This window comes from Pundamilia nyererei, unplaced genomic scaffold (assembly GCF_000239375.1).
Source record: "Pundamilia nyererei isolate P.nyererei 1_Seehausen unplaced genomic scaffold, PunNye1.0 scaffold00071, whole genome shotgun sequence".
NCBI classification, from domain to species: Eukaryota; Metazoa; Chordata; class Actinopteri; order Cichliformes; family Cichlidae; genus Pundamilia; species Pundamilia nyererei.
In genome coordinates, this window is record NW_005187472.1 from 2,270,509 (window position 1) to 2,289,038 (window position 18,530).

The 18,530-nt window shown below is 39.5% G+C and overlaps 1 protein-coding gene across 3 annotated transcripts in view; it reads right to left on the minus strand.

Annotated features, from left to right (window-relative positions):
* Positions 1 to 2,082: 2,082 nt before the first annotated feature.
* Positions 2,083 to 18,530, minus strand: part of spegb (striated muscle enriched protein kinase b) — a 40,839-nt gene continuing 24,391 nt past the window's right edge. For 2 of the 3 annotated variants that reach the window (XM_005736893.1, XM_005736891.1), the window contains exons 23-41: positions 17,795 to 17,852; positions 17,606 to 17,683; positions 17,306 to 17,478; positions 16,230 to 16,256; positions 15,949 to 16,101; positions 15,534 to 15,576; positions 15,375 to 15,443; positions 12,561 to 15,291; positions 12,292 to 12,444; positions 11,443 to 11,559; positions 10,878 to 11,045; positions 10,663 to 10,785; positions 9,487 to 9,651; positions 8,444 to 9,203; positions 8,092 to 8,331; positions 7,770 to 7,993; positions 6,517 to 6,592; positions 6,174 to 6,323; positions 2,083 to 6,084 (exon numbers count right to left, since the gene is read on the minus strand). In XM_005736893.1, coding sequence (XP_005736950.1) covers positions 5,832 to 6,084; positions 6,174 to 6,323; positions 6,517 to 6,592; positions 7,770 to 7,993; positions 8,092 to 8,331; positions 8,444 to 9,203; positions 9,487 to 9,651; positions 10,663 to 10,785; positions 10,878 to 11,045; positions 11,443 to 11,559; positions 12,292 to 12,444; positions 12,561 to 15,291; positions 15,375 to 15,443; positions 15,534 to 15,576; positions 15,949 to 16,101; positions 16,230 to 16,256; positions 17,306 to 17,478; positions 17,606 to 17,683; positions 17,795 to 17,852 — 5,761 coding nt within the window. In that variant the 3' untranslated portion in view covers positions 2,083 to 5,831. The remainder of the gene's footprint in view (positions 6,085 to 6,173; positions 6,324 to 6,516; positions 6,593 to 7,769; positions 7,994 to 8,091; positions 8,332 to 8,443; positions 9,204 to 9,486; positions 9,652 to 10,662; positions 10,786 to 10,877; positions 11,046 to 11,442; positions 11,560 to 12,291; positions 12,445 to 12,560; positions 15,292 to 15,374; positions 15,444 to 15,533; positions 15,577 to 15,948; positions 16,102 to 16,229; positions 16,257 to 17,305; positions 17,479 to 17,605; positions 17,684 to 17,794; positions 17,853 to 18,530) is intronic. The other variant, XM_005736892.1, reaches the window with a different exon arrangement.

The window sequence follows — 18,530 nt, forward strand, 5'->3', positions numbered from 1 at the left end:
CATGGAGGCATTCAAGTTATTAATAAAAAGGAAATTAAGTGAATGCAAGAAATTGCTGGATAGAAGTAGAAACAAGACAACCTGGCAACACATAGAGGGGAATGGGAGTATTTATATTGAATAGACTAATGAAGTGATTGGATGCTAGTGGAAAAACTGCAATCTCAGTCACATAGGCCCAGAGACCATTTGGCAACCACCTGGAAATCTCTAGTTGCTAGGGAAAAAATATGAACTTACCATCTGATTGGCGAATGGTTGCTGGGTGTTACTAGGTAAAACTGGTCATAGAGGTAAACACTTCCCTGTGATCATTTTAGTTGCTACCAGAAGACCTTCAAAGTAAAAGTTGTGTCTCACCTTTTCAGCCAACATGTTTCAAATGGCCCAACTTTACTTGAAGGCGGATGGTCTCTGTTTCCAGTTTGTGTCACATTTTTCACATTTTCACTAATACTCTGCGAGAACTTGGCGAGTGTTTGAAGACAAGTCATTGTCTTCCATGCAAACTATGTGCAAGTGCAGAAATCTGCTAGCAACTACTTTGAGCCAGACAACGACTGGAGGAGGCTGTCTGCTTATTTCAGCCTTGAGTACCACTGTTGTCCCTCTCTTGGTCTTGATGTTATCTGGATCTTTAGAATTCTTAGCAGGAACTGGGACAGATTAACTCTGTGAACCACATAATTCTACATTAATCAGCAAGAGTAAACCTTTGTATCTGACATGTGGGGCAAAGTTCTCATCAGTGATTATTTTAAAAATTCTTCATGTCATAATCAAGAAAATTAAAAAATAAAAATCTTATAATCATAACCAGACCACAAGTGCCAATACATCAGGGTCTTCAAAAACATAGCAGTACTTGGGACCAACCTTCAGTCCTTTGCCATCCTGCCATCCTTGTACCAGACAATGAAAGGGTCCGGGAAAGCGCTAACACTACACTTCAGCTTTGCTGTGCTGCCTTCAACAAGGACCACATCTCTGAGGTCTTGCAGGATCTTAGGAGGGCCTTTCTCTTGCCGCTCTTTATGTGACCTAGATGAGAAATATAGGCATTTATAACAAGTAATAAGTTATAAGTTCAGTGAGTCTAAAAGGTTTGAGGACATAGGTACAATCTCTTGAAGGTGTTTCTGGTGCAATGTAGACTTCATGAGACAAGTCAGTCCATCCAGTGAATATGTCGTTGCACTGTCGGTTCTTAAGGGGTAAAAAAATCCAGCAAACAAGCATCTTAAACATTTCTTATGCCTCAAAACCTCCTTGATCGTCAGTGACACCAACAAGAATTAAAGATTCTCTTACCTGTGTCCACGATATAATGCCTAATAATAATATTAATAATAATTAAGTATTGCACCCAGGAGGGGGTGAAGTCTCAGCTTTGGACATCTGCAGCGGAAAGAGATAGTAAACATTTATTTAACAATTTCCAAACTAGTCTGACCGGAAATTTCTCTTGCAGCATTTCTTTACAGCTTATTCCCTCTCTTCTTACCTTGGAGATCCTGTCAAAGATACACAGCTTCAGATCCACTACAGAGTCAGCAAACCTAAGAAATCTGATGCTTTATAAGCAGTAAGTATTGTGTCATACAGTCATTCATTCTCCTTTGGTTACTATACATGATGAGATTGATTGAAGATGCGCAACATATGTTCCAAAGATATTTTCCCATCTTCATATAGAAATCAAATACTCGTGAGAATAAAAACCCATCTTTTTAAACTTGCTTTTAGTTGATTTTTTATTTTTAGGTTTTAGCTTCTGTGAAGCACTTTGTGATTTTTATCTTGAAAGGTGCTATATAAATAAAGTTTTACTTACTTACTTACTTACTGAAGCAGTTCATAGTTTAGTTATAGTAGAGGGAGTATTCTGGAATATGGAATATATCTCCCCAGCATGAAAATAAGCACATAGTTGTTGGTCTTCAGGGTGATGCAGATGGAGTGGTGTAAGGTTGGACTTACCACACTCAGTAATTCTTTATGGATCAGCCGTGATGTGTATACCATTTTCAGCATGGTCTTACATGCAGTTTTCAGCCAAGAAGATGGCAAGTTTTCCCCTTATATTTGTCACATTTCCTTTATTGTTCTTAATCTTAACAACTGTCATGCCGTTTCCATGCCAGATTCAAATGTTTCACAGATAAAAAGCAGAAGCCGTAACAAATACAGTCACTCAATAAATAAACAATTTGCAAAAGACACACGCACACAAAGCAGCCACAGTCATATTATCAAAATAAAGAAATAGTCATTCTTTTTGACAAACTACAATCTCTGTGAGTCTAATATCTGTCACGAGGCACTGCAACACATTCCACAAAATTTTAATACAAAATGTAGAGCGCTCTTGTGTCGTCTGCTTACAAACAGCTGTCATTTCATTTAAAAGATGAACAAATAAAGTTATTATAAATTGCACAGACATTTAGGATTTAATGCAACGTTGCATTTCATGCAGGACTTGCATGTTTTCATTCAGGTTTGAAACAATTTCCTTAGTAATTATACTCTGCATAGGAAAAGGAGCCAAAGAAGACAAGAGCTGCAGAAGGGCAGTATTTATCTAGCAATAGCATTAGACAATAAAGCAATAGTGAAATAATTTCATAGAATTACCAACTACTTGTCAGTTAATACACAGTAAAACAACTCATGATTTTATGTATGAAGCAGCTTTTAAACACCCGAAAAACTGAATCTGTCCACAAATGGATCTAAACTCTCATAAGTGTTACACTTTGAGTTAAGTGAGCAAATCTGTGCTTGATATCAGTACGTATGAAAGCAACAGCATCAAAAATCAAATGTGCTGGTCTGAAAACTTAGTTTACCCCCAAAGGGGAAAGCATATATTATAAAAAAGCAAATTAGCCTTTGATGTGCCATAAAATGATAGAATCTGTGTTCAGTTTAGTGCTAGAGCCAATGTGCTGACTCTAAGAGGACAGATTCCAAACAAATGTTTGGAATATTATTATATTTTTTTCTCTGAAAATAAAGCAGTTACAGAGCCTGGTTTTCATAATTTACTGTGTATATTATATTTAAAACATATATTTAGATCTGCATATTTATGGATATCCATACTTAAATATATCTTTTATAGACAACTTTTTCTGGCATGCCCCACTTGAGAAAGTTTACATTTCAGTTATTTCAACTTCAATGAAATAAATGAGTGAGTAGAGTAGATGCACAGTTGTATCTGCAAACTCTTTCATTTTTTTTCATAAATAATATTGATTCAACTTAGTTTCACTCCATATTTTATAAAGCCACCTGCAGTGGCTCTAAGCCCCATAATTGGGGCCTGCCCCACATCTTGAGAACCACTAGATTTTCCAAAGGTTTTACTTCTTGTGATCCGATGTTTATTATGGTCTTCAGGGGCTCATATGATGAATTTATGCTATTAGTGCTTATGGTGTCTTGTATGCTTGTATAGCATGGAAACATATAATTGAGGCTATACATAATTTAGGTTCAGCTTAATGCTAATTATAAAGATTTTATGTCTTTTTATATATTAAAAAAAGGTTTTGCCAGTTAAGCCTACATTCTTTAAAAACAATGAAGCAAACTGCTTTCTCAAAGCAGTAGCTGTTGGTAATTAAAAACACTAAAATAAGGACTAATACACTCAGTAACGTCTATTATTTAATTTTTATTTTTTGCTGATTAATGCTCTTCAAGGGCACTTTGGGGGACCGCGATACCCCGGTGGGTTCCTAAAATGCTTCAGTTTCCCTTTAATCCCCTGAATTTTTTCAGATGTGATTAAGTGTTTTTGATGTTAGTAAAACTTCATTACACATGTCGAAAGTTGTTTTGTAAAACTCAGATATGAGTATCTCTTTGTGGCTTAGGTATCTCGCTGCGGTTTGAGTGAAAGAGTTTACTTTAAGCCAATGACAGCTTATCTGTGGTGAAGAAACTAATGCCTATTTGCCCTGCAAAACTGTCCACATTATCACTGGGAGGAAAACAGTTTCATATGGAAGCTCAAAGATGACAACGGGATAAGAAATTTAAAAAGTAAATTCTGCTTTTGAGAATGAGATCATCATTACCGTGCTGTCTAAGAACACAAGGAAAGGGGAAAAATGCAGACAAGTGTCCTATTCTAATAGCCCTTGTAGAGAAGCCACCAGAGTTTCCTCTTAACTCAGTACATATTTTTAAAAACAAACAAACAAACAAAAACTTTCTGGAACTGCTACAGTCTTTAAAATCACTGAAGTGCCAACAGCACAATCATACCACTACAATTCCCTAAACTCGTTTGTGGGTTTGGAGAGTGACTTTTGTTTAAATCAAGGACACAGAATTAGACATCATTCAGTGCATTTACAACCCTCTCTCCTTACCTTGGCTTTCATTAATGCTGTTTTGTCAAAGCTGCAGACATCGCTGGGTTACACACAAGGCATTGTTCAGCATCTGTGCCCTGATACTCTGGACTGTGGCCTTTATGAGACAGGACTGACACTCCGAACTCATTTTTTGACATCCAGGGTAAATGTGATGTATATTTTACCCATCACCCATCCATTTTCTTAACTACTTATTTTGGCCTGTGGGAAGAAACATCTGCAGGGGTACCCAGAGAAACCCCAAACAGGCTCAGGCAGAACACACAAAGTCCACATAGAATGATGGCAGATTCAGACTCAGAACCTTGTTGCTGTGAAGCAACCATGCTAACCACAGCTCCACCTTGCCAGTCATTTTTCTTACTCCTAAACTAAACTTAACCAGAAAATTCAGCCATACCTCTTTTTTAGTGCTTATCCAACGTGGGTTTGTGGCACACACTCTCACATCTACTACTGTAACACACTTAAAATAGCCAAGTCAACCCATGCAGGAACATGGCGAAGATGGGAATTCCACAGAGAAAGTCAAAGACAAGGAAGTTTGAATGTTCTTGCTGTGAGGGGACAGTGCTACCCACTCCACCACCACACCCAAAACAAATCAGCAAATGAAAAAAAACAACAAAAAAACCCCAAAACGTGTAGTAAACACAAAAGTTTCAATCTGACGTGAACCTGGGTCTCCTACCACTGCTACACCTCCATCCTAATATCTAATATCTCTGAAACACAACTGCTACCTCTCGTGGCCAATACCATCCCTGCCTCTGTGCAACAGAGAGAAGATTCTGGCAGCATCTGACAAAAAACAGCATTATCTGATGCCATGGGATGATAATGCATTAAAAATTCTGGTCAGGAAACATTAGAATATCAACTATAGACTACTATTTTAGATGTGCTCCAGTGACAAAGGTGTCAGTTGTTTCAATATGTACTTTTAATTGTGTAGATTATCCCTTATTTTAAAGTTGTGCTAAGAGCTTTTTGCTGAGGAATTAAATGAGGTTTTCTACTAAATTATGGCCGGTGACCACACTGTATTTGTTTTTCCTCTCTTTACAATGTTCAGCCAACAGTAAGAAAGGAATTAATTCAAAAATGTTTGCAAAGTTACAAACCTTGAGGTACTAGCTTGAAAAGAACAGCCTGCCCTGTATGAACAAGGTTCACGGTATACAAAATGCAGTCAGGCTCTTTCAGAGAGTTCCTTAATGCATTAGATTCTCTCTTAGAACCAGATTAGAAATAGAAATTATGTTTCTGTAGATCACAGCCATTGCTGGTTTTGTGGGTTTTTCTTCTTCTGATCAAGTTCAAGTCAGAACTGGAGGGACCACCTCACTGTAGCCTCAAGTTTTATCTCGCTTGGAGGATGTTTGCCCCCCATTCCCACCACGAAGTCCTGCCACAATGGTGTGGGAGTTCTTTTCACTAGGTGACAGGTGCAGTGGGTGATACTGGCACATTCGGTGTGGCAGGGCTAGTGGGGGTTTGTGGCGAGCTCTGGTAAGACCGCAGGAGAACTTTGTGCTTGGTTGCCACCTCCGCTCGCCTGCGCTGCTGGTCAGCCAAGAATTCCTTGAGACGGGTGGTTGTAAAGGTAAGAGTTTGCCTACGAAGGCGCATCAAGTAGGCATCTTGAAGCCAGGAGTTGCTGAAGCAGTCCTTGATGGATGGACGGGCCCTGTTGCGCATGACAAGGAGCCAAATATTACAAATTGGCAATACTTTCAAAGTACGGCAAAAATGAGAAGAATCCATTATTCAGCTTACCATGGGTAGCTACAGAGGATCTTTTTAAGAAACAGAGAGGCACTTTGGGACACATTCTGGTAAAGTTTAGAGAGGTCAAACTTTGCTGCCTGGATTCTGGCTTCAGTCTCCTGAGGATCATTATCCATGAAAGCCGACCTGCCGCTCAACCTGAAAAATCAGGAGGAAGATTTCATACTAGCAAAAGAAATATATAATAGAATAATACCTAAAAAGTCTTGAAATTAAAAATACAAATGTACCAGACCATTCTTAATCATAAGCCTGATCTTTTATAAAGAACACAAATATATTTCTATTTAAAGAGAACTCAGAGGGTGGAAGCTGTGAAAGCAATACTCACATGATGAAAGTAAGCACGCCTACACTCCAGATGTCAGCTGGTGGGCCCACAACATCCCCTTTCAACATCTCTGGAGCTGCAAGAAAAAGGACAAATTCACGGCCTTTATTATCTGTGTGTACAAAGAGCTTTCATTTATCACTTTGACTTAGATTTTTGTTTGTGTGTGTTATAATTTCTTTTCTGATAAATGGCCACAGTTAAGATTACATAACGTACACAAAGGTTTTTTAAAAATCTATTTAAAATGCTTAAGAAAACTATAATATATCTATTATAGTTATAATATATCCAAAAGACAAAGTCCATATTTAAATGCACAGTTGTTATTCTTTAACCGCGTTGGTTTGAAACCATCAGTTATTCAGTACATATATATTGAGTAGTATAATCAAAGGCTCTCTTATAAATGAAAAAAAATCCCAAGGACCCTCTTGTAGTTCCAACATAAATCTTTTTTTCTTTTTTTTTCTTTTTTTTAGAAAAAAAAAAGTTCCAACATAAATCAACTTGTATGGTCAGTTTCACTTGACAGTGTCAACTGACTCAGATATTTCACACTGCTTTCAAGCCAACTAGTTGGCTAAAACTGTAAGTTAACTAATGCTGCTGTAGGGGCAGCTCGTTAAACACTGAGAAAATGAATTATCTCATGACAATTTGATTATCTGTTGGCCCAAAGATAACATGGGTGGAAAGGCCACACTTGTATAGCCACTACCTTTACTGAAGTTCATTATAGCAAAAAAAAAAAAGTGGGTCAAATGACTGATTTATAACCATTTATGTACATCCTGCTATCAGTACATACAAAATATTTTCTCTGTATGAAGTTATCTTACATTTAGCAAACATTGGCTTACATTAAACTTAAAAAGAACAGCATTCATTTTGTAATATGCTGAAGGTTTTCAGATGAAAATAAATTCAATATTTGCTCCCTATCAGCTCTGTTTTAGTCTTCATCCACTTATAAGTAAAATATCTGTCGTTTAAACTCTTGATTGCTCTGCTGTGTTGAGCAATTAGACAGAAACTGTCATGATTGGTGGTTCTCCGCTCTATTTAATTTCAATTCCATTTTCATTATATAGCGTCAAATCACAGCAGCAGCTGCTTCAAGGCACTCTCATGGTTTTGAGCCTTTTAAGTTGAACTCTAATTAAGGAATTTATTATCAAAAGATTTTCTATAGTTATTATTGTCATCATTGTATTATTTCCATTGCACTGTTAAAAAACAAAAATCCTTACACATGTACTCCAGTGTTCCAACAGGAGGACTGAATTGCTTCAGGAACAGAGGGTTGTATGTCTGAGCACTGCCAAAGTCAATGATCTTGATGACATTCATATAGGTGACAATGATATTGTCCGGCTTGATGTCCAGGTGGAGGATGCGTCGAGCGTGGAGGTAGTCCAAACCTTGGAGGATCTGCACGACGTAGGTTACCACATCGTCCTCCGAGTAACGGAATCTAAGAGACACGATTAAACAGCTTCTTAAGCACTCCAAGTAGAACAGTTTAGGGCACTCGTTTATGGATAGTGCTAAAAATGGCCTATCAAATCATACCTATCAATAAGGCTGTAGAGCAGCTCCTTCCCACTGCAGTACTCAGAGATAAGCACCAGGTAGCGTGGCGTGACATAGGCTTCGTGTAGAGCCATGATCCTTTCGTGATGAAGCGACTTGAGAATGTCATATTCCTGCAGCACTGCCTGCTTGTTGTCTGCCTCATATGGAACAATCTTAGCCATGAAAAGGTTGCCTGTGGCGTTCTCCCGACATTCACGGATCACACCAAACCGACCTCTGCATGAGAAAGAAATGATATAAACTTCCAATGGAAAAGCACAGAAAATTCTCTATGTCAATTATAAATAGCTGCTAATTCAGACCGTAAATGTTTTACAAAACTTATCACCTTGCTTTCTCATCCATGAATGTATACGGTTTCTGTGGAACTCCCTGACGCAGAGATCCCTCTCCAGGCTTCCCCAGTGGGGTCCTACGTCCTGATGGCGTGATCCGTCCTGATGGAGTGATCCGGCCAGATGGGGTAGTGTGAGTGTCCCCTCCTTGCAACACTGGTGTCAAGCTCTGCACCACCACCACAGGTGGGGAGATGGTTGTGGGAGTGACTGAAGGGGTGGTAGTTGTTGGGGTGGAAGTAGTTTGGGAAGGTGGAGTAGCACGAGCAGTGGCAGCTGGCACATACATTGGCACAGATGAAATAGGTTTCCCTATTATAGGTGCGGGTGGTGGAACAGGGGATGGAGGTTTGTTGGTCAACTGGAGGACAGTATGTACTGGACTCTGAGGTTTGGGTGGAACAACAGGCGGGGGTGTCAGCTTTGTCTGGGGTTTGCTCACACTGATGCTAATAGAGCTCTTGGCTTTGGCTGGTGTGGCTTGGGCAGTTGTTGTGGTCTTAACAGGAGCCGGCTCTGCCGGGGCAGTACTAACAGCAGGACTGATGGTTACTGGAGAGGCAGATTTAACCAAAGGTGGAGCAGGAGCTGATGTTGATGGAGGGGCAAGTTGAGCATTCGTCACTGTTGTGGATTTACTGGGAGCTAGTTTCATGGGAGGCACTTTCATGGATGACATCATTACAGCAGGGGGAGGAGGAGAAATTGCAGGAACAGTCTTCACCACTACTGTGGCACTGGATTTAGCTGGTTCTATGAAAAACAAGAAAAGGCAAGAAGCTACTTGATTTTATGCATTAATGCAACAAATACAACACAGAGGTTTGTTTTACCTCAAGTGGAGTCGAATAATTTGTCATATATATTATTCCATCAAAAACAAAATTATACACATAAAAATATAACCTTCTTTAATGAGCTGAGCACAACAACAACAACAACGATAGATACAAATGTAAATCTTTCAGTTTTGAAAGTTCTTTAATTGTTTCATTGATAAGAGTATGTAAAACAATTGAAGGTTTTCTGTAAATACCTGAGGCATCCATGCTCAAGACCTTTGAGAGGTTGCTGTAGGGGCCCTGGCCAGCTTTGTTGACACATGCCACCCTGAATCTGAAGGAGCCCCCTGCTGCTAAGTCAGTCACATTGTAATAACAGTCTGCTATCCCAGTGGCCACAATCAGCCAGTTGTTCTCACCTGAGGACAGATGTGGAAGGAATATTAAGATCACTTGCTTAAAGTAGCAGTATGAAATTAAATACTACCTTTGACTGAGGTTTTTTGTCTTTATTTAATTTAATTTAAAAAGACATGCTCAAGAGTTAAACACAAGTACACCTAAAACACATTAGTGTGTCTCCTTATGATACTTGATGAAGTGTTCTTAGCTTAAAGCCTATATCAGAATCAGAATCAGAAAGACTTTATCCCCAAGGGCCAATTAGATATGCCCTAATATGCCCTAATGAATACATGGCAACCAAATAGAGATATACAGTGTCTGGGATTCTAGTTGCAATTCCTCTTTGTCACTCGCCATATCTCATGAAATATATATGCAATACATGTGTTTTTCTGTGCTTGTTTGAGACCCAAGTTTGTTCAGTGTAGCCCTTTCAAAACCTCAGTTTTAGGTTTTGAAAGAGTTACTTAGGACATCGTCTTGATGCATTCTCAATCATGCATCTCATCATTGAAAGAGGCCAGTGGACACTCTTTCAATGATGAGGATGTAACATCCTGGACAGGGAGGAACGCTGGTTTGAGCGCGGAGTCAAGGAGGCCATTTCTGTGAAAAGGGAAAGACCATCTTTAATCGAGGAGGGGGCCTAAGGGTTCATCTTTCACCATCTTACAATGCTGTGATTGCAGCCATTCCCCAACTCTCTGTGAATGGTACTCATGGCCACTGATCAGTGGTCTTTGATCAATGGTCATGAGAATTTGCATAATTATGATGAAGGTGACCTCCCAGCCCATTGTTCCTTCAGTGGTGCTAGTTTCACCTATTATGCAAATGTACTGTTTATAAGAAACCTGCAGTCAGCTGAGACTGAAGAAGTCAGTTGGATGAGTAATGAAACGTTTCTCCCACTGAAAACGCTACGTCTAGATGAACAGAATCAACTTTTGGAGAGTTACTTAGGATAGGTCTAATAAATCTAAAGCAGTGTTCATCTAGATTACAGAATAATTGCAAACACAGACCCTCTGCTCGCCTCTCCAGAGAGTATGTGCAGGGAGCCATTGTGTCTGAAGGCCTCCACAGAACCAGTGCAGTGTTGTTGTACTTCTGAGGAATCTCTGGAGTCCCAGGACGGTTGGGCAAGCCTGTAAAACAAATATATTAGTATTACTAGTAATACTGTTGGGATAAAGTAAATGTACTTCTTCAAAGACTCAAACAATGTCTCATTTCTTACGTGCAAGAGATATTGTGCAAGAGCTTGACACTGAGGCCAGCGGGTTCGTAGCCACACATTCATAAACCCCTGCGTCCTTTTTGGTGGTCTGCATTATCATCAGCAGCTGCCTCCCATCAGGGCAAGCAATCATATTCATCCTGGCATCAATCTCTAGGGGCTTCTTGTCTGAGAAAGCACACATGCACAGGGAGGGAATTTTGAAGGTGAATATTTATTTCCTTTTTCTTACCTACCCTTTTCTTACTTGCCCTGTGTCAGGTTGCGAACTTGAGCCCATTTATGCTGCTTAAGGATACCACTCCAAAGAACATGATACTGGCATAACAACTCATTCAAGAATAATCTCAGCTGTTTTACCTACAGCAACATTTATGTTCACTGTATGTAGCATTTGTAATTACATCATATTTGCATCAATATGCAACATAATGTGTCTCTGCACTCATGGATGTTAGAGGAACTATGCAAATTACTGCAAAATGCAAACAGAATGATTCTATTCACATGCACATGTATTACCCTCACTAAGACACTACTGTTTATTCACATTAAAGATCCTCACCTTTCATCCAGGTAATGTGTGGGTGGGGACTTCCAGCTGGCAAACAGCTGAGTGTCACTGGATCTCCCTCCAGCAGCACATGATCTCTCAGTTTGATATGGAATACTGGAGGGAAATCTGGAAGTTGAAGACATTACAATAATTAATCGCATAAATACTGTATGATGAAAGGTAAAACTAACAGTTATGATTATGAAGTAATTTTTAAAAAAATCTGAAATTGAGCATATCTGAGGCCTCAGCACATACATTTCTGTACATCCTATTGGCAAATGTCATGTATAAAACCCTATTTACATCACAATGTTACTTTAAAATATAACGTGTCTCAAGATAACTATTAACTATATAACTAATATAGCATGTCTGTGGCTGTTGTAGCCTTTGCAAGATGCTTTACAACCCACTGCCACTTTGTTATTTTAATGCTGTTTTTGGCTTATTTGTTGCAAGTGATGGTTGCATTTTTTGTAATGGGGTCTTGCTGCTGCTTTTTGTGCCTGAGGCTTCCCAGTCTGACTGAAATACACATTTTGCTAAGTAACTATATTTTAGTGAGAAAAAATATATTTCTTAGTCACAAGCATTTTGACCAAGCAGATGGAAACTGTCACATTCTAAAATACCACTATTACACGGTGACAATAATGTCACAGATCCACTCTCTGCTGGTGATGTTTGGTTTTATTTCTGGTCTGGTAAAGAAAGTGAAGTGTCTGCTGGCTGTAGCTTCGTATTTAAGGGCTACATATAAGTAAGTGGTATTCCTATTAAAATAAAAAGGAGGCCCATACTAAATGTCATCATTGCCTTACCCAAATACTTTATGCACACTCTTATATAACTTACCAGAAGCCAGTTTAGAGTATTGACGTGAACGTAAGGAACTACTATCTCGAGAGATTGCTGTTGGTATGTCAGGCTGTGATACTGTCTTATCTCGCCTCCCTCTAGTCAGGCCCCATCGATCCCAGCGGGATCTGCGCTCAGCCTCCAAGCCTGCTACAAGAAAAGAAATAGGAAAGAAAAGCTTCATAAATTACATCACTCTTAAAAAAGTACAACAGATAGTCCTCTGGTAAAATATTGATTCAAAATGGAAAGGTAACTGGACATACCCTTTGCTGTGTCTGATTTTAGGCTGGACATAGACTCTAGAGACTCGGTTGAGGCACCATTAGTGGCCTGAGATGCTAGCTGGTTCTGAGGAACTTTCGTTGCACGGCTCTCTGATGTTGAACGACGAAGCATGGAAAGAATGGGTGTCCTCTTGGGTTCCTTGTCTTCTGATGCTCTTCTCTCCTCTGAGTAGCTGCGGATTCTTGTAGAGATCCCAGCAACTGTTGATTCAATTTTCCTGCGCATTGCCAACACTGGAGATTCATTTGGTTTCTTCATCTCTTTTTCATCATTTTCCACCAATCTATCAGTTCCCCCATCCATTCTTGACATCTCTACTTCTTTCTTCTCCTGAGACCCTCTTCGGCCCAGAGTCCAAGAAAGCCTACGTCTCGAGGCAACAGAATCATCTTCCTTCATCATTTCCTCTTTGCGCTCTGTTGATGGAGTCCTCTTCAAGCGCATTGAGAGCCTTCTCATAAAGCCTTGGTCCTTTTGAGCTTCACGAAGATCCTGGACTGACTTTGACTTCTCCTCAAGTCTTCTTGGTTTTAATTCTAAAGGTGCACCCGTTGGCCCAGGTCTGTATATCTCTTCACTTTTCTCTGTAGAATCTGCAGCAGCTTGTAATCCATCATCTTGCTTTGAGCGTGACAGAAACTTCAGACTTCTGGTGAGAGAAGATTCACGTTTTTTAAAGCGTGCCTCAAAGACCTCTTCAGAGGTGATATCCTGTAGGTCTGCTCCTGCTGAAAGCCCTTCTTGGGCTGAAGAATATGTAACAGTCTTGGGTGGAGTGGGTTCTTTTGTTATCATCTCTGGTGATGCTACTCTGGAATATACAGCAGGGTGCTCAGTGGTTGAAACGGTGGCTGGCTTTGGTGGACCAGGTATTTCAGAGCTGGCAGGGGAAGATATACCCGTTGATACTGGGGATGATGAAATCGTTGGAGTAACAACAGGTGTAGAAGGGCCTAGCGGTGGCTCACTGAGTGGCTGAAGTGTGGGGACCATCATAGTCTGCATTATACTGGCATATGCTGAAGTCCTTCCATCTGGCAGAACAACTCGAGCAGGAAGCGAGGGTGTCGCATACGTTGAAACAACTTTTCCTGGGGAAGTGGAATATTCTTGTGTTGGTCTCAGCATAAATGAGCTTGTGGTTATTGTCACCTCAGGGGATTTCTCAGGGATAGTTACTTTCTCTTCTATATGTTCTATAACATCTTTTACGTTTTCCTTAGTGTTTGATTCAGTGACAGTATCAACTCTTTCCTCTTCTTCTTTCATTAACTCTTCCTTTTCTTCATGCTTCTTTTCTCCCTCTTCTTCCTCTTCCATTTTCTCTTCTAATGCAGGACTTTGGACCATAGAAGGAGGTGTAGGAATTCTCTGACCTACAGACTCTGATTCCATCATTGGTTCTTCTGAAATACTCATGTCCTTCTCTGAGAATCCACTGGTGCTTGATCTCTCATCAAAATTGCTATCTGTGGTCAGCCCTTCCATCTTTTCACTTATAGTCTCATCTGGCTTTATCTCTTTTTCCATAAACGATTCCTCACTCTCAGTTTTGGTTGGACTTTCCTGCAAAACCGACTCTGGTGTTGGCGGTTTTGGTGAAGGCTCCCTGGGAGTCACTGGGCGGGAGTCTAGCTTGGTTTGCTCTGTTAGAGATGACATAGATATAGCTTCTTTGAGCCTTCTCTCTTCTATCTGTGCCAAGGGAATCTCCAGAGGCGCTCCTGAACGGCGGTGCAAAGGTATGGGTTCTGAATCCCCCTGACTGAAAGAAGTGCTTTTGCGCAAAACTTTTGGTTTAGGAACTTCATCCCTTGGGAAATCACTGGATGCAGCTCTTGTTAGTGGAGGTGGGCCCAAACGGACTGTACGAGAATACCGATCTGAGGACACTGCACGTTTTTCATCTCCCATTCCTAATGTTTCCAACAGAGGTCCTCTCAGTCCACTCATCTTGTTGTCCACAGAGCCACCACGAAGCAGTCGTTGCCTCATCAGCTCCAGTTTGAGAGCATAGTCTTCTTGGCTCATCTTGGCAGTTCCTGGGCTGGTGCTCCTTTTTGGTAGTTCCATAGAGACAGCTTTCTTCAGAACTCTTCTGCCTTCATCTTGACTTCCTTCTCCAGGTGCTTCTTCTGGTGTAATCCGAAGCATCAATGCACTATCAGCTGAGCCACCACGCCTTAGCTCTCCTCTTCGTCGTCCACCTTCTGGTTTGTCTGACTCCATGCTTGAACCCCGTCTCAGTGGTTTTCTAGACAGCTCTGATTTTTGGGGCAATTCAGCAGGTGATTCTTCCTCATCTGAAGAACCCTTTTCATTGGGTTGTGATGATCTTTTCCTCAGGCGGCCTTTGCCTCCCACTTCAAGTCCTTCTTTATCCATTTCTTTAGGATCACACTCCATTGCCTCCTGGCCTTGAACAGAAGACCCAGACCAGGTACTTGCTCCGTTCTGCTTCCCTGCCTCCTGCTCATCGGTCTGAATGTCATTCAGTGACATCCTTGATCCAGAGAAGTCCATGTTAAGTGGCATTGGAATAAAAGGTAGTTCATCTATGTCCTCATCAGAATCAGAGGAAGATGATGGTGGTGGCGAACCCTCTTTAAGGTGCCTGGGAATTGCGATGGAAACATGGCTGGAGGAATCATTTAGCAATTCGGGTATGGACCTCATGACCATTTTTGATTTATAGCTGATCAGAGAACGCTAAAAAAAGGAAAATGTGACAAAATAAGTACCACAATGTGACCTTGCAACATGCAGTAATAAAGAATTACAACCCATCTCACCTGCCACCTCCTGCGAGATACAAATTTCTTTAAGGCCTCTGTACTTATGGCCTTCCCCTTACTAAGGGTCTGTACAATAAATGGACATGAAATTTAAAACAAATAAATGAGAAATGGGACTTTACTAAGAATTGCCAAATGGATATCACTTATTCATACCTTGAACCAGGGGTGTCTGAGACATTCCTGCGTGTCTGGTCGTCTAAAATGATAAAACAAATATGAAAACTGAAAATAAATAAATCTGCAATAGGCTATGTGATAAATAAGTATCAGACAAAATTCTGGAAATGCTGAAACAAAAATCTTTGATTTTAATTTTATTAAATTCAAGCTCAGTACAGTGAATAAAAATAATATGTAATGACAAATCTTTATACTTCTGATCATTAACTCAGTGTTGTTGACTTGGATATGACTGTTTTCATAAATTATTATATTTGATGTATGACATTCGATGATACATAATAACTGATGACAGTTATCCATCAAGTCAGGATTTTACTGTGGTTGACACATAACTGTTTGCAAGTATTGAAACTTGGACTAAAAGAGATACAGCGGTGTTACTCACAGTCTGTCAGCCACCAACAGCTTTATGATGAACCCTTTAGCTTCTCGGCAAAGATCGGCAAACATGCCCTCCTCAAAAGCCACGTTATAGTTTCTGATGTTCAGTACAGAGCTGCGATCATTCTCGCCAGCAAATGGAGATACACCGGTGAGACTGACAAGAGAAATAATAGCATTTAATAATAACAAACTTAATAAGAAACTTAGATGTAGTCCTGACCAACACACTGAAAAAGGTTTTTAGCATTATGGAAAATTGAAACTAATGAAAAATGTGCTTACCACAGATATGCTATTACTCCAACAGGCCTAGAAAAGTAAAGAAAAAATACAGTGTTTAAGATCAGGACATTAACAAATATTTGTAAGTACTGTATTTTAAAGCTTTTCTACTGTGATAGTCAGATTAGGGAAAACAGCGGAATGACCAAAATTACTGGAACCACCATGATCTTATTGGCTTTGAAACTGCTTTGGGACCAGGTGTACAACTACTCACATACAGCTGCTGTCTTAAAAGCAAAAGAAAACAGAAATAAGAAAGAATCAGTCTGCCCTCAATCTGCTATTAGTTTGCAATTGAATGCAGTCAAGCTGGAAATTAAATGCAATGTGTTTGTGCTAACTTGACAAACAACTGTGATAAATCCTCCAAAACTGCTAAACTGTTGCAGTCAACATAGACAGAAAGTCCCAGGAGGAAATTCAATTCAGAGTTCCCCCAGAACCTCATAAATGTGAAACAAAAATGTAAAAATTCCTTCACAAATAGTGATTTAGTTGTTGCAGGATGGCAACAAAATGACGTAGGGAATTGGCAACTTTGTTTTCTTTTTTAAATTTACTGTTTTAAATAAAATATAGGGTTCAAAAGCAAGGCAGAGTTGGGGTCTTATTTAGAAAATAAAACCAGAATAGAACCAGCTGGCAACCTGTTGAGCGTAGTCCGCTGTTGCAAGAAGATGCGTCACAGACAAGTTGCACTCATCAGTACAGACAGTCTCAGATCAACTGAAATGTGTTGACAATGTGTCTATTTTTTTTTTAAAACTAGATAGCTGCTATTTGCAAACCTTTGGCCATCTGTTAGAGAGGGATATCAGTTAGCCTGAGTCGGACTGTGATTGCTTGGAGACAGGTTGCTACCCACCAGGACAGTTATAAGTGGTTGACCAGAGACTGAGGGCGTTGCACGTTCAGCCTCTGGGCGACCAGCTGGTCACTGCAACTAATTGCAACTGGGTTTCAACAAAAAATAAATACATAACAAATCAGTGCAATCATTGGGCTACCTCTGATTTTCACTAATCGCATGGAAGGTTCTGTCGTATTTTTAGTGTAGTGTGACTGAGTCATACCATATATCTGTTGCTTTTGACACGGGGCTCTGATTGACAATTTCTGGTGCAACAAATTCTGGGGTGCCATATTTGCAGTACTGAGCTTCATCAGGTGTGATCTCCACCGCGTTGCCAAAATCACAGAGTCGGATTTGATCACCATGGGGGTCCGCCATGAGGATGTTTTCAGGCTGATGAGAGAATTAGGAAATAATATCTAACCCACTGTCTGCTATGAAAGTGCAACTGATCATTTAAAAATAACCTTCTGACACACAAGATGATGGAAGTATAGATTGAGTACTCTTATTTATCTACCTTGATGTCCAGGTGTATGATGTTCGAATGATGAAGGTAGTCCAATCCTTCAAGAAGTTGTCTAATACATGAACGAACCTGATGGTCCAAAAAACAAAAACAAAAAAAAACCAGAAGAATTTTTTGATCAGATAATAAGAAAATATAGATAAAAGTAGTATTTACTTAGTGAAAAATTGGGATCCTTACATCAGACTCCATTACTGTAGATTTTCTTGTAAATCTGTCAAGCAGCTCCTCGTGGCATCTTTAACAATCAGTTAAGGCATTTCTTTTTGTTAAATTAAATGCACTTTGTAACAAATTATTTATTATGTTATAACCAGTGTTGGGCAAGTTACTTTGAAAAAGTGATTAAGTATAGTTACTAGGTACTTCTTCAAAAAAGTAACAAGATTCTAAAAGTAATTAATTACTTAAAAAGTAACTATAGTGTTACTTAAAAAAAATGTTTAACCCTCTGGGGTCCAGGGTATAATTGGCCATTTTTAACTACTTTTGATGTTTCCTCCACATTTCACCTTTAAAAACGATTTACTTTGCCTTGTTTGGTATCATTCTTTTCAGCACAACCTCACGTGTCTGAATTTACAGTCATGTTTTCATTTTGACATACTGTATTAACACAACTGATCTAGAATCAGACAAAAAACATAAAATCAGAGTAGAAAAAACTTCTATTTTTTACTGTAACAACCACAAACATGTTTATTGAATCATATTTCATAACTTTAAATGCAAATATAAATTGTCAATTTTAAAATGCACAAGTTTTGCAAACAACAAAGTTATTTGCAGCCATTTACCTTTTACCCTTTTTTCTTTATAACCATTTCAAACTACACTCAACAAAAATATAAACGCAACACCTTTGTTACTGCTCCCATTCCCCATGGGATGGACGTAGAGACCTAAAATTCATTCC